Source organism: Corvus moneduloides, chromosome W, assembly GCF_009650955.1.
Source record: "Corvus moneduloides isolate bCorMon1 chromosome W, bCorMon1.pri, whole genome shotgun sequence".
NCBI classification, from domain to species: Eukaryota; Metazoa; Chordata; class Aves; order Passeriformes; family Corvidae; genus Corvus; species Corvus moneduloides.
The window spans coordinates 11,405,378-11,421,049 of record NC_045510.1 but is presented as its reverse complement, the minus strand read 5'-3'; the positions used below and the strand labels follow the sequence as shown (position 1 = coordinate 11,421,049).

Genomic DNA, 15,672 nt, shown 5'->3' with positions numbered 1-15,672 from the left:
TGAGCAGGAAGAAGTGGATGAGGCCTTCTACAAGCAGCTTGAAGCAGCCTCACAGTCACAGGTCCTGGTTCTTGTGGGAGACTTGAACTACCCTGATATCTGCTGGAGAAGCAACGCAGCAAAGCACAAACAGTCCAGGAGGTTCCTGGAAAGCATTGATAACAACTTCCTGTCCCAGGTAGTAGAGAATCCCACAAGGAAAGGTGTGCTGCTTGACCTTAAACTAACAAACAGGGAAGGCCTTATTGGAGATGTGAAGGTTGGGGGCAGCCTTGGCTCTAGTGACCATGAGATTGTGGAGTTCAGTATCGGGAGAAGAGGAAGCAGAGCAGCAAGTAAGATTACAACCAAGGACTTCAGAAGAGCTAACTTGAACCTCTTCAGGTATCTTGGAAGGATCCCATGGGAACAGGCCCTGCAGGGAAGAGGGGTCTGAGAGAATTAGTTGATATTCAAGAATCACTTCCTCCAGGCTCAGGAACAGTGCATCCCAATGAGCAAGAAATTGGGCAAAGGGGGCAAGAGACCTGCATGGATGAATAAAGAACTCAAGAGTAAGCAGGAAGTACACAGGAGGTGGAAACAGGGTCAGGCCATTTTGAATGAATATGGAAAGGGTGTCAGAGAAGGTACAAATGAGACAAGGAAGGCCTAGGCCCATCTGGAATTAAATCTTACCAAGGATGTCAAGGACAACAAGAAGGGCTTTTTCAATAACAAAAGGAAAACAAAGGATAATGTGGGGCCATTCCTAAATGGAGGGGCACCCTAGTAACAGAGGACAAAGAGAAGGCAGAGTTACTGAATGCCTTCTTTACATTGGTCTTCACTGACAAGATCAACCCTCAAGGATGTCTGACCCAGGAGACCAGGATTAAGGAATGTTGGAAAGAAGACTTTCCCTTGGTCAAGGAGGATTGGGTTAGAGAACACCTAGGTAAACTTGACATCTACAAGTCCATGGGCCCTGATGGGATGCACCCATGAGTACTGAGAGAGCTGTCAGACATCATTGCTAGGCCACTCTCAATCATCTTTGAAAGGCTGTGGAGATCAGGAAAGGTGCCTGAAGACTGGAAGAAAGCAAATGTCACCTCGGTCTTCAAAAAGGTCAAGGAGGACCCAGGGAGCTACCAGCCAGTCAGCCTCACCTCAATGTCCAGAAAGCTGATGGAGCATCTCATTCAGAGGCCATCTCTATCCACATATCCACACGGACAACAAGAAGGTGATCAGGAGTAGTCAGCACGGATTCACTAAAGGTAAATCATACTTCAACAGCCTGATTGCCTTCTATGATGAAACAATTACCTGGATGGATGATGGGACAGCAGTGGATATTGTCTACCTGGACTTCAGCAAAGCTTTCAACACTGTGTCTCGCAACGTACTCATAGGCAAACTCAGGAAGTGTGGACTGGATGAGTGGACAGTGAGGTGGATTGAGAAGTGTCTGAATGACAGATCCCAGAGGGCCGTGATCAGTGGCATAGGGTCTAGTTGGAGGCCTGTCACTAGTGGTGTCCGCCAAGGTTCTATACTGGACCCAGTATTGTTTAACTTATCCACCAATGACTTAGACAAAGGAGCAGATACCTCCTCAGCAAGTTTGCTGATGACACAAAGCTGGGAGGAGTGGCTGATACTCCAGAGTGCTGTACTGCCCTTCAGAAGGACCTTGACAGGTTGGAGAGATGAGCAGAGAGGAAGCATCTAAAATTCAACAAAGACAAGTGCAGGGTCCTTCACCTGGAGAAGAATAACCCCATGCACCAGTACAGGCTGGGGGTGACCTGCTGGAAAGCAGAGCTGCAGATAAGGACCTGGGGGTCCTGGTGGACAACAAGCTGTCCATGAGCCAGCAGTGCCCTTGTGGCCAAGAAGGCCAATGGTATCCTGGGGTGTCTTAGGAAGAGCATTGCCAGAAGGTTGAGGGAGGTGATCCTGCCCCTCTACTCAGCCCTGGTGAGGAACATCTGGAGTGCTATGTCCAGTTCTGGGCTCCTCAATGCAACAGAGAGATGGAGTTCCTGGAGCTGGGTGAGAAAGATGATGAGGGGACTGGAGCATCTCTCTTAAGAGGAAGGACTCAGAGAATTGGGCCTGTTCAGCCTCAAGAAGAGACAACTGAGAGGTGACCTTATCAATGGCTATCAGTATCTGACGGGAGGGTGTCAGAGGATGGAGCCAGGCTCTTCTCAGTGGTGGCAACCAATAGGACAAGTGGGCAGAAACTGATTCACCTGAATATGAGGAAGAACTTCTTTCCTGTGTGAGTGACTGAGGACTGGAACAGAGACCAGAGAGGGTGTGGAGTCTCCATCACTGGAGATATTCAAGAATCATCTGGACAGAATCCTGTGCCATATGTTCTGGGATGACCCTGCTTGAGCAGGGAGGTTGGATGAGATGAACCCACTGGGGTCCTTTCCAACCTTACCCATTCTGTGATTCTGTGACTTGGGCTGCTGTTTTGGTTTGAAAGATAGGTGTCTGCTAAGGAAGGCAGGAGCCTCCCTTGAAATGGAAGAAAAAAAAATTGCAACCACCTTCCCTCCGAATTATTATAATTTTGAAAATTAAGGGGCTTTCAGGCAAAGATATGAGGAACAGGGTTAACAGGTTTTTTACTATTATATATATATGTGTGTATAACAAGGCAAACAAACAACAATAACTATGGCAGTAACAGCAAACAATCACAAACCCAGTGCCAGCCTTCTCGGCTGTCAGGCCCTTTCCCCTTGGGTGCAGTTCTGGTCGCAGCCAGCAGGGGCGCTGGCGGCTCCCGGTGAACAGGGCAGGTGCGATGGTTCCCTCGCGGCTGCAGGGGGCGCTCCGGAGCGAGCTCGGGGAGCACACGGCAATGGTGGCCTGGGATCCCGGGAAGGGATGGAACAAAGGCTTCACAAACCCCCTGGGCAGCCGATCCCGGTGTCCGGCCAGACCCTCGGGAACAGCAGGCTGGAACAGCAGGGAGGAGCACAAATCCCGGGTGGCAGACGAGATGTATCGAACTCCGGAGCTGCGGTGGGAGCCCCCTGGAGGTCTGGGCAGGCAGGGCGTGGCGGGTCTACAGAGTAGCAAAGGCTTGAAGCAACTTCGTGGGCAGGGCAGCCGCAGCCCGGCTCCCAGCGGGGCAGGGCCGCCGGGCTTGGGAATCTCAGGGTTTCTCCGGTAGAAGGAAGGAAAGCAGCCGAAAAAGCAGAAGTCTTCAGTGCTGACGAATTCCTTCCAGCCTCCCTCTCCGTCCAAACGCAGGGAACTAACAGCCCACAAGCCCAGGTGAAAAAGAGTAGCCAGATGGACCCCTCCTCCTGTGACCAGGTCTTTTGTTTTTCTCAAGCACCCAGAAATTTGTCGCCCCAGCAACATATATGGGAAAAATTCCTCAAGGGAAAAAAAGAGAACAGAAGGGGAACTCCCAAACCCCAACAGCTGCTAGTTAAATCTGTATGTTTTAGTTTGGTGTTCTTGTTTTGCTAACCAGAAAAAAAAATGGTATTTGTACATGGTTTATACAACTACTTATACTGGTAAATGAGAAGTTACTCACATTCTTAAATTTTATTATGCTACTGTAAATGATCTTTTTTCTCTCTCTCCTGTGCTCTCTTGGGGGAAAAACTCAAATAATTTTAGAAGCTATTTAATAACAAACTTAAATGATGTTTCGTTTATGACTGCATATTAAGGGATTTATTGGTATATATATATTTTGCCTAATGTGTGTATTTTAACTGCTAGTGAATAGAACTTAGTGTTGCTGGTTAAAATGTTCTTCAGAGCTGTAAAACTGATAGATGTTGTCTTGAAACTATTTTATCCATCAACATATGGAAGAAGAAAAGCATTTTTCCTGCCTTTTCACTTTCTAATTGATTTCTCAATTTCACTCGGCTTAATTGTCTATCTGCACTATTCTGAATATATTGACTTGAAGCAGTAAAATGGACTGCTATCAGAGAGCAATTTAGTATGGTAGTATACTCTGTTTTGAGGAGAAAGTGAAGGACCTGGCCAGGTTAGTTGATTATCTTCCTTTAAAAATTAGGTATTAAACATGTTATTAATACTATAGTTCTGGTCAATTAAGGTTAATAGAGGTTATAGATAACTTAAGACATAACAGAGCTTTGTAATTAAAATCCTAAATAGTTTTTTTAACAACTAGGTATTTTTTAAACTTGCATATTCTTAGAGAACATGCCTCACTCCTTAAAATTTTCCTTGGTTCTGATAACAGGTAGATTTTTCAAGTTTTTATTGTTGGATATTTATGGTATGGTATATGAATTAAGTAAAAATACTGACTGCATTTTATTCTACCCTAGGTAATTTGCAAGTCAGATGCTCCTACAGGGGATGTTCTGCTTGATGAAGCTCTGAAACACATAAAAGAGACCCAACCTCCTGAAACAGTACAAAATTGGATTGAACTGCTTAGTGGTAAGTCTTGAACATAATGTATTTGCTTTTTCCCTCCCCAATAAAGCTAATTATCTGGCATCACTAGAGATAATACTGTAAGATTTTCATGGAGATAGCATGCAAAAAAGTTAAATCACTGTCCTGTAGTCTCTTGTTAATTTTAGCCTTTAATCAAATATAAGTTACTTGCTTTTGACTTGGTACAGAAAGGATCCAGATGGAAGTGTCAGAGGACATCTCTACTCTGTGGAAGAGGTGTCTTCTGCTGACTCTGAAGTAAATCAGCACTGCACCCTGGAGATATAATGGCCTTTCTCTGTAATTGGAAATGAGGGATAGTGGAAGTTTGGAGTATCATAGAATATCCTGAGTTGGAAGTGATCTACAAGGATCATTGAGTCCAACTCCTAACCATGCACAGGACAGCCCCAAGAGTCACACCACGTGCCTGAAAATATTGTGCAAGCACTTCTTGAACTCTGTCAGGTTTGCGGCCATGACCACTCCTCTGGGAAGCCTGTTCCAGTGCCCAACTACCCTCTGGGTAAAGAACCTTTTCCTAATATCCAATCTAAACCTCCCCTGACACTGCTCCAGCTGTTTCCTCAGGGCCTATCACTAGTCCTTCTTATATTGTGGTGCTCGTGCTCAAAATTGCACACAGAACTCAAGGTGAGGCTGCACCAGTGCAGAGTAGAGCAGGAAAATCACCTCCCTCAAGCAGTTGGCAATGCTTTGCCCGATGCACCCCAGGATATGACTGACCCTTTTGGCTCCAGGGCACACTGCTCTCATATTCAACTTGCCATCAACCAGGACCCCCAGGTCCCTTTCCTCAGAGCTGCTCTCCAGCCTCTTGTTCCCCAGTCTGTCTGTATATCCAGGGTTGCCCCATTCCAGGTGCAGAATCTGATACTTGCACTTGTTAAACCTCATACAGTTGGTGATTGCCCAGCCCTCTAATTTGTCAAGGTCTCTCTGCAGGGCCTCTGCTTTTGAAGGAGTCAACAGCTACTGCTAATTTAGTGTCATCAGCAAACTTACTTAATATAGCTTCAAGTCCTACATTTAAGTAATTTATGAAGATGTCGAAGACAACTGGGCCTAAAATGGTGCCTTGCAGTGTTGCCTGGAAATAGAACAAAACCCTCCCAAGCAACATTAAAATTATAATATAAAAGCAAACCTTTACTTGAAAGCCTTCAGGTACACAATATGGCAAAAAACCGTACCTGGAATTAGATTAGTACAATTTTATAAGATCAGGCAATTAGTATGTCTAGCAAATATTGTCTAATTAGAAGAGCAGTTGGTTAGGTAATCTCTGCCCCAGGTTCTGCCCCATTGGATCCCTCCCTCCTGATCCTCTAGCTCTACCTTTATTATGTCTGCGATACATGGTGCAAAACGTCCTTGCTAAACTAACAAATAGGACTAAACAGAATTTCAAGAATGTATCAGTAAGGGTTTGTTTGCTGTGGGAAAGAGAGCGGGAAAAGTGCTAGAAGTTACAACCATGCATTAACAGTCTACAAAGCTACAAATACATGAAGAATACATAAAAGCTAAGAATCTTTAGGCATCATTCCCCCCTTTAGATACTTGACAAAAATTTCACATTGTTTAGTCTCTACCTCTTGCATTTGATGTTAGACCATAAAGATGACCAGAAATCACAGCACTGAATCATAGTCAGCTATTATGCAGACACCAACTACAAATATAGCCATTATGAATAGATGTTTTATCCAAGCTCAATTTGGTGATCATGAGGTAAGTGTATGAAAGATCTGTGAGAGTTACCTGATGTAGAATTTGAGTTTGTCTCCAGATTTTAGCCAAATCTTTATTAATCCTTCCTCTCTGATCTACATAAGAACAACACTAGTGTTAATGACTGTACACATGCCCCTTTGTGAGGCTAGTAGGAAATCGAGAGCCATTCTGCTTTGTAAATTTTGGGTCTACACCTGAGTCATGGTTACCAACTGTGTGGATAACAGACACAAAAGAACAGTTTAAACCATATAATCATTTGTATCTGCCTCTGTTTTTCCAGTTATTTCAGGAGCAGAAGCCTTTTTAACTCTGCAGTAGTGAATCCAGGGTCCTTTTCCAGCAACTTTGACTACGGTGAGGGTAGTCAGCAGGACTTGGAATGGTCCTCTCCACTTAGCTTGCAGGGGGCCACTGTCCCACCATTTGACATAGACCCAGTCTCCAGGCTGGAACAGATGAGCAGGTGTGTCCAGTCCTATGGGTCTGGATAACACGGAGAATCTCTGAAGCTTCTGCAAAGTGGAGCTTAAAGCCATTAAATATTTTTGTAAGTCAGTTTTCCCCCTCATATGGATTTCTCCGGGGATATGTGGAATTTGATATGGTCTGCCATACAATATCTCATAGGGACTTATGTTGCCCCTCCACCTTGGTTGTATGTGGATTCTCAGTAAGGCTATAGGCAAGGCCTGAACCCATGTCTTATATGTCTCTTGACAAATTTGGCTAATCTGTGTTTTGAGGGTTCCATTCATATGTTCAACTTTACCACTCGCCTGGGGTCTGTAGGGTGTATGCAGATCCCAAGCAATTCCCAGAATTCGACTAACCTCTCCCACTACTGTTGCAACAAAATGTAGTCCCCTGTCTGAGGACATCCCCAAAGGAACCCCAAGCCTTGGAATTATATGATTGAGCAAGACTTTTACCACTTCTTTTGCTGTGTTAGTACAACAGGGGTAAGCTTCAGGCCATCCACTGAAGGTGTCAACCAACACCAGTACTTACCTATATCCTTCATTACATGGTAACTCAGCAAAATCTACCTGCCAATAGTCTCCAAGAAGGTCTCCGGCCTTTGTCACCCCTAGCACTACTCTTTTGCTCATATCAGGATTATTTTGACAGCAGATTTCCTATTTGCTCACTATAGACTGCACAATTTTGGTCATTCCCCTTCCTATTACTACCCTTTTCAGATGTTTCAAAAGATTTTCTGTTCCCCAATGGGTACCTTCATGTTCCTGCCAAGCTATCTCCCGAAGGAGCAGGGATGGGACTACAACCTGTCCTGCTGGTGTAACAGCCCACCCACTCTCTTTGATTTCAGCCGTAAGGGACCCAATTAACTGGTGGTCTTTCTGATCATTCTTTGGGGTAAACCTTGACAGACTGATTTCTTTTTGTGGTACTATTGCTAGAATGCCTTTTTCTGCAGCCCCTTTTGTTGTTCCATCGGCAAAATGATTCCCTAATTCAGGAATTGTTTTCCTTTTTGATGAGCTTTGCAATGCATAATAGCCACCTCCGTAGGCTTCCAAATACTCTGCAGGAGTGCAAGGATCTGTTCAGCAATTTTGATTCCATTACCTTGAGCAGTCAGCAGCCTCTTTCCTTCCAGAGGGCTTCATGGGCGTGCACAACACTAAATGCATATTTAGAATCAGTCCATACATTTACCTTCTTTCCTTCACTCAGTTCTAGAGCTCGTCAGTGCAATCAGTTCAGCTTTCTGTGATGATACATCTAGTGGCAAGCCCTTTGCCCAATTACCTTCTCCGTAGTTGTCACTGCATAACCTGTCATTCATTTACCATCTCTCATGAAGCTGCTTGCATCTGTATACAGTTCCCAATCTGGATTTTCTAGAGGCACATCCTTCAGGTCTGGTCTGCTAGAATAGGCCTCTTCTATGGTCTGTAAAGAGTCATGCTCAGGCACACTGCCAATCAACTTGGAGGACAGAAACATAGCCGGGGACAACCAATGCCCCCTCTTTTATTCAAGTACAGTTAGTATTGCATGGGGTACACACACTACAATATGTTGCCCAAGGATGAATTTCCGAGCTTCTTGGATCAATATAACAGTAGCTGCCACAGCTTTCAAACACCCAGGCCACCCTTGGCTAACATTGTCTAGCTGTTTTGAAAAGTAGGCCACAGCTCTTCGCTGGTTTCCAAGGAACTGTGCTAGTACCCCCAAAGGAACATTCAGTCACTCATAGGTGAATAATTCAAAAGGCATAGTTAAGTCTGGCAGCAGTAATGCTGGAGCTGACATTAAAGAATGTTTCAACTGTTTAAATGCAGCTCTAGTACTATCTCTCCATATCACAATTCCTTTATTGGCTGCTTTTAGTGCTCCATACAGAGGCTTTACCAGTTATCCATAATTTGGTATCCATAAGCGACACCAACCTACTATTCCCAGGAAGGCCTGCATTTCTCTCATGGTGTGGGGTTCGGGAAGACAACAGATAGCTTCTTTCCAATCTCTGCTGAGTTGTCGATGTCCATGGAAGATCTCAAGCCCTAAATAAATCACTGCTTCCTTGGCAATCTGTGCTTTCTCTTTTAAGACTCTATACCCACTTAGTCCCAAAAAGTTTAACAAACAGTGAGTTGGATGCAGTCATCTCGATCTTTGGCTGCAATTAGTATATTCCACGTACTGTAAAACAACCACTCCTGGTTCTTGTCTTCTCCAGTTCTCCAATTCTTTTGCCAGCTGGTTTCCAAATATAGTTGGGCTATTCTTGAAACCCTGGGGTTGGACTGTCCAGGTGAGTTGGCTTCTTCTCCCTGTCTCAGGATTTCCCCACTCAAAAGCAAAAAGTTCTTGACTGTTCTTATTTACAGGAGTGCAGAAGAAGGCATCTTTGAGATCTAACTCAGTAAACCACTCTAAATTGTCTATCAATGTGGTCAAAAGGGTATAGGGGTTGGCTACTACCGGGTGTATATCCTCTGTTATTTTGTTAATTGCCCTTAAATCCTGCACCAATCGGTAGCTTTTACCATCAGCCTTTTTTACTGGCAGGATGGGCATGTTGTATTTGGATTCACATTCTACCAATAACCCAAATTTAAGGAACTTCTCAATTATAGGGGCTATCCCTCTATGACTTTCTAACTTCAAAGGGTATTGTTTTTGTCTTACTGGTGTGGCTCCTGGTTTAATTGCAATGCTTACAGGTTCTGCCCATTTGGACCTCCCAGGAAAATCACTGGGCCACACTATTGGAATGACAGCATTTTCAACTTTTGTGGGTATTTCACCACGGGTCCTCCTGTATGAAAAGGGCAGCTGCTTTGACAAATTTAGCCTCAGGAATTATGACTTGTATTCCCTTCCCTTTGCAAAACTTAATTTCCACTTCCAACTTATCCAATAGATCCCTACCCATCAAAGGCTTAGGAGACTTTGGCATATAGAAGAGTTGGTGAATCACCCAGTGTTTTCCCAATTTGAATTTCAAAGGCTGGAAGAAAGGCCTTGTTCACTTACCCCTGTGGCACCAATCACTTTTACAGTGTCTTGACTTAGTTTCCCTTCTAAAGTATTTAACACAGAATATGTTGCCCCCGTATCCACCAAAACCTCAATTTCGTCTTTCCCCGGCTTAGCTATAACCAAAGGTTCTGCTGGGGAAGAGACCTTTCGTGCCCCTTATTCCCCATTCACAGCTAGTTCAGGAGCTGGGTCTGGAAATTTCTTCTTTGCCAACACTGGACACTCCTTTTTCCAGTATCCTTTCTTTTTGCAAAAGCACGTTGGCTCTTATCCAGAGGAGTACCCTTCCTAGGTTCCTTAGATGTCTTTTCCTGATCGACCCCTTTACCATGCTGGCCTTTGCATCTATTATACTCATGGCGATTCTCCCCATCTTTTGGATCTCCAGTTTCTGAACCCCTATTTCGATATACCTTCTAAGCCATATCCAACAATTTACCTAGATCTTCCCTCTGCTCTGCCTTTTGCAGTTTTATCCTTATATCATCTGTAGACTGACCTATAAACAGATAGATCAGGCGTGCCTTCCCTTCAGCTGATTTGAGGTCCAGAGTTGTGTACTTTTGTGCAGCCTCTTTTAGCCTATTCAAAACATCTGTTGGGGATTCATTTCCATTTTGCTTTATGTTGTATAATCTTGACCAATGTATTGCTTTAGGAATTGCATTTCTCATCCCATAGACCACCCAATTCTGATATCGTTTCAACCTTTCCATTTGTTCTGTTACATTGGCGTCCCACTTTGGATCCTCTGAAGGGAAAAAATCATTAACTGACCCTTGAAGAATACCAGCCGCTATCTGTGCCTCTATTGCAGACTGAACTGCCCTCCTTACCATCTCTTTCTTGGTTCTATCAAAGTATCCATTATGGCTTCTAAATTGTTCCAATCTGGATTCTGTGATTAATTGGCTCTTTCTACAAAATTAGTTACTTTTTCTGGATTGTCTCTATACTCCTTGACTAAGGGCTTCCACTGCTGCAGCTCAACAAGAGAAAAGGGAACCCTTATTAAGACAGGACCCTGGCTACCCATAGCTTGTCTCAAGGGAGTTTGTATAACAACTTCTTCCTTTTTAGATCTGGCACACCCAGCCACAGGGATAGAGGCCGCTATAGCCTCTTGTGCCTTTTTTCCCTTCCTCTTCCCAGCTGCAAGAGATGTTTTTTCCTCAGTTTCCTCCTCTTCAGAGGAGGTGTTGGAGTCTATGCTGGCAGGTTCGCTTTTAATAGTTTTTGATTCTGCAGTTTCCCTTCTCAAGGGAGGAGGAGAGTAGGGAGGGTGAGCCTGCCTTTCTTTTTTCTTGGGGGGGCCGTATTATTTCCCCACCTGCAGAATCAGAGCTACCCCCACCGGGTGGGAGCTGGGTTCCACCCGGTGCCACCCCGGAAGCACTGGGATATGCATAGGAAGCAGGCCAAACCGTTGGCCCAAAACCGGGTCCCACTCCCCCACCCTGGGCTGCGTAGGTGGGGGAGAGGGGAGGGGCAGATGGGAAAGGCAGGCTTCTGCCCACCGCCTCATCCCCCCTTTGCTGCGGCACGAAGGCTCCACCCCCAACCTCTGCAGCATAGGCGGGAGGGAAGAGGGAAGCAGCTGGGATGGTCCCTCCCACTGCAGGAGCCAAGCTCCTGCCACCCCCGCTCTGGACCGTGGGCAGAGCAGGGGCCCCGCCCCCACCCTTACTGGCAGAGGCTACATCCGCACCGCCCACCGTGACAGCCACAGCCGCACCGCCCACGTGAGTTACGTCATGCCCTGGGGTGGGCCGGTCCCCGCCCCCAGCCCCTCCCTGCAGCAGTAGCAAAGGCGGGGGGCCACCGTGGACAGCGCAGGTGGGGTTGGGGGTTATTACCAATGGCGGCGGCGGCGGCGGCAGGATTGCAACAAAGGTAGTGGAGCTGGGGCCGGAGCCACCCCGGCAGCACGGATGGTGGCAGGGCCAAGGGAGCCACCCCTGGCAGCACGGGCAGTGGAGGGGCTCGGCCACAGCCTCGCCTCTACCCACAATGGCGGTGCCCGTGCAATCCACCCTGTTAACACTCGCGGGACCCACATTCCCAACTCGTACGTGGGCGGCATAGAGGGATCCCAGGGGCAGGAGGTGGGTTGGGCCATGGCCGTGTTTGCGCCGCTGGGCAGATCCGCCTGGCAAAGGCTTTGAAAGAACAGGTGGCAACTGCAAAGGAGCGGGTTGTGGTGGCAGTGGTGGTGGCTGCAAAGGGATGGGTTGTGGCTGCAATAGCGGTGGCAGTAGTGGTGGCGGCACACCGGAAGCCACTCCCACAGGTCCCTGATCCCCCAGTCCCCTCAAACCTAAGAGCTATCAATAAACCTAAGTCTAATATATCTGGGTCTCTGACACAGATTTTGCTATCTGGGGGCTCTTTACACTTTCTCCTTCTCTTTCTCTTTCTTTCCTTTCAAAACCATAACAGGCTGCTCCTCCAGTGGCGTTTCATTTGATTCATAACCTTTTCGCAAGCCTGGGCAGTTTATAAGGAGTAAAAGTAATTCTGCATACAAAACTTCCTGCCATCTTTGTTCATGGTGGAGAATAGACAGAAGCTGAGATACCATAATGTTTTCCAGGGTTCCATATCATGGCTAAGCTTTTTCTCCCTCCAAATTATGTAAAGGCCAAAGCTGCATAGACAGCTGTCAGGGTCCCTTCCCCCTGCCATGTAGCCCTGGGAGAGGGGCCCTGGGGGGGAAGCATGGGGTTTCCCTAGCCCCTGGTCAGCCTCGTTCCCCATTGGTTGTTTTGTGTTCCCCTGCGCGGGCAAGGACCCTCTGGTCCCGTGACTGTAGCAGTTCCTCGGCAGAAATAAACATCTCTGAAACATCTATCAAGAATCAGTCCATATATATTTCTTTCCCACGGGCCTCCTTGTTTGATACATCGTGTTACAGAATCCCCACTGTAACAGACAGCCTAATTAATTCTTGGCTTTCAAGAAATGTCTTAGAGACAGTCAATGCCCCCCAATGTCATAATGCCAAACCTAAGGCAGAATTATCAGGAATTTCTTCATCTTTTGAAAGCCCACACCCCATATTCTATTTTAGGCAGGGGAAGGAAAAGAAAAATAACACTTTCAAGAGCAGGATTCAAACCCATGGCCTTGAGGTTTCAAGGCAAATTCCCCAGGCAAATTCCTAACTCTGCACCATTCACTTAGATCAGCATGAGCAGGCTACTGCAGTCTAGGAAGCACTGGGCCGGAGCGCCCTCCTTCCCCCCCCCCCACCTTTCCACAAAACCAAGATGGCGACTGCTACATGTCTCACTGTGGCTCAGCTGAGCCACTGCGGGGAGGAATGTCTGCCTACATGGAACGAGGAGACCAAAACTGCGCCACGCGGATTATGAAAAACCAAGCCAAACTGGGTTAAACTCTGACCGGAGAGGGCGAAGGAAAAACAGAGAGGAAAAAAACCCACTTCCCTGAGTCAGGAGTTGAACTGTGTCTTGGTTTGAGACAAATTAGGAATGAAATGTCCTGAGATGAACGTGTCCTCTAATGGAAGGCAGGTTTCGGCAGCCCCTCCCCCACAGGTTCGAAAGGAATTTCTTGGAGGAAAGTGAAAAAAACCTGTTTATTTAACAAGCAAGAATAATGTTAGATAATAAACCTTCTCATTGTCGAGAAAGAAGGTGGATTTTTAGAGTCTTGCTCGGCTTCTCCCGAGGTCCTCCGGAGTCGGGCTGCGGCACGCCAGGGCCTCCCCTCCAGGCCACGGCGTAGGGCTCCTGGTGATGTTCTGGTGTTTCAGACCAGAGCATAGCTGAACAGTTCCAGAAGAAGCCACAGTCCCGGGAAAAATTTCTTGCCTCAGCTAACAGGCTAGCTAAAAAGCAGGAAGGTTCTTCCTCGGCTCTGCAGCAATGAGAACGTGGGGGAGTGTGTGAGTCCTTGAACACTAACTGCACTGAAGAATTTGCCCGGCTTCTCTCCCCCCTCTCCTGGACCCAGCTTAAAGCTGTGGGACCCATTTCTGGGCAATAAGCAGACGATAGGGGAATTCAGTATTATCATAAAATCACCCCAAGACAAACTGGCATACCTGAGGTTATAGAGCTGGTAGCTAGTGCTGGGCGCTACCACTATACCCAGGTGTTTCTTGCTGCACTATAAAACCCTCGTCTCAGAACCAAGCATGGTTCAGTGCTGCAACTCCCTCCCTCCTTTTCCACAAGCTGAGCTGAGCTGGGGTTAACCCACGGTTCCCTGGGCAAAAACGCAAAAGGGGGAAAAAAGCCTCTGGGAGCCTCAAGTGGGACCCCCCCTCCCATGCTGGGGCAAACCTTCAAAGACTGAACAAACAAATGACCTCCTGTAGTGGTTTGGTTCAAAATATCCATTACTTACTTATTTTGCTTCTGTGAGATAAGAATTAGGAGAAAGCAAAGCAGGCACAAAACTTAAAAGAATATAAAGAAGTTTATTAACAGACCTAAAAGAAAAAAAAAGTGAGAGTCAGACTAAACCTTCAGAACACTCCTCTTCCCCCCCCCCCCCTTTCTCCCTTCTCCCACTGACAATGTAAAAAGACGACCCTTGAGATTTTCAGTCAGTTTACCACTTCTATAAGAAGAAGAAGAGGAAGAGGAGCTTTGCTTTCTCCTAATTCTTATCTCACAGAAGCAAAATAAGTAAGTAATGGATATTTTGAACCAAACCACTACACTAAATTGGTGTTTCTGCCTGGTTTAGAACTGAACCCACTATATCTCCTAAGACCACAAACAAAAGGATCCCACAAAACGGTCATATTCCAGTCCCAAAAACCTCTCTATTTCTGGAAAAAACCAAAAATTGCTAGAACAATTATAAAAAAATAATTGCTTTTATATTACCTTCTGCTTCTGTGTGGGATTGTGGGACTCACAGAGCCTCTCAGATTGCTGTGGGAAACTCCTAAAAGGTGCCAGCAGAAGAGCTTCCAACAGAATGTAACTTGATTCAGAGAAGTTCAATAGGGTCCCAGAGGTCTCATGTGGTGGTGCTGCCAAAACTGTTGCCTGGAATAAAACACAGATCTTTTCCAGTGTTAAAATGATAACATAAAAGCAAAACTTTAATCAAAAGCCTTCAAGGTGCATAATATGGCAATATGCATGTGTGATACAGTATTTATACAATTTTTATAAGGTTAGTTGATTAGTATACCTATCAAATATTGTCCAATTAGAAGAGCAGTTGGTTAGGTAATTTTCCTTCGGGTACTGCCCCATTGGAATTGGTCCAGGGGCTTCTTTGCCCCATTTCTTGTTGTGTCTTCTCAGATTCTGGTTGGAAAACAAAATGTCCTTGTAGGTTCTCTTCTTGAAAATAAGACTAAGCAGTATTTCAGGATTGTGTTAGAAGGTTAGCTTATTGTTCTAAAATGTAGGGAAAAAGGGTAGGAAAAATGCTAGAAGCTACAACCATGTATTAGCAGTCTACAAAGCTAAAAATATATGAAAAAAATATAAAAAGCTAAAAATCTTTAGGCATCAGTTTCTTTCCAGTTCTTCTTCCTATAGAATAAGCATTGTGGGGTTCCATAGGTGTTATGAATGGAGATGGCAGAGCTTAGACAAGTCCTGCCTTTGACTCAGATTTCTGGCAGTAGCTCTGTTTGAGGCAGCCTGCACCCCAAATGTCTCTCATTTGCAACTTCTTAATAACGGCCAATTAGGTCTATTACAAAATGGATTATTTATTGAATAGACCCAAGATTAACAAACATAAGACTTAAAACAGACTACTTACTACACAGGATAAAACAAAAGAAACACTACTAGTAGGTTCATAAGACAGTACACGATAATAAATGTACCTATATTACAGCTAGCGAAGAAATAGTAGAGATTAGGAGCCAAGGTCACTTACCAATGAATGATAGTGGTGTACAGAAGTCTCCTTTCACTCAACTTCCACAAGAGTAACTCGAGGTCA

General features: G+C 45.6%; 1 protein-coding gene across 1 annotated transcript in view; it reads left to right on the top strand.

Annotated features, from left to right (window-relative positions):
- LOC116437346 (Golgi phosphoprotein 3) overlaps positions 1-15,672 on the top strand; it is a 137,838-nt gene that overhangs the window by 106,467 nt on the left and 15,699 nt on the right. The window contains exon 3 of the mRNA XM_032095018.1: positions 4,335-4,449. Within this exon, the coding sequence (XP_031950909.1) occupies positions 4,335-4,449 (115 nt within the window). The remainder of the gene's footprint in view (positions 1-4,334; positions 4,450-15,672) is intronic.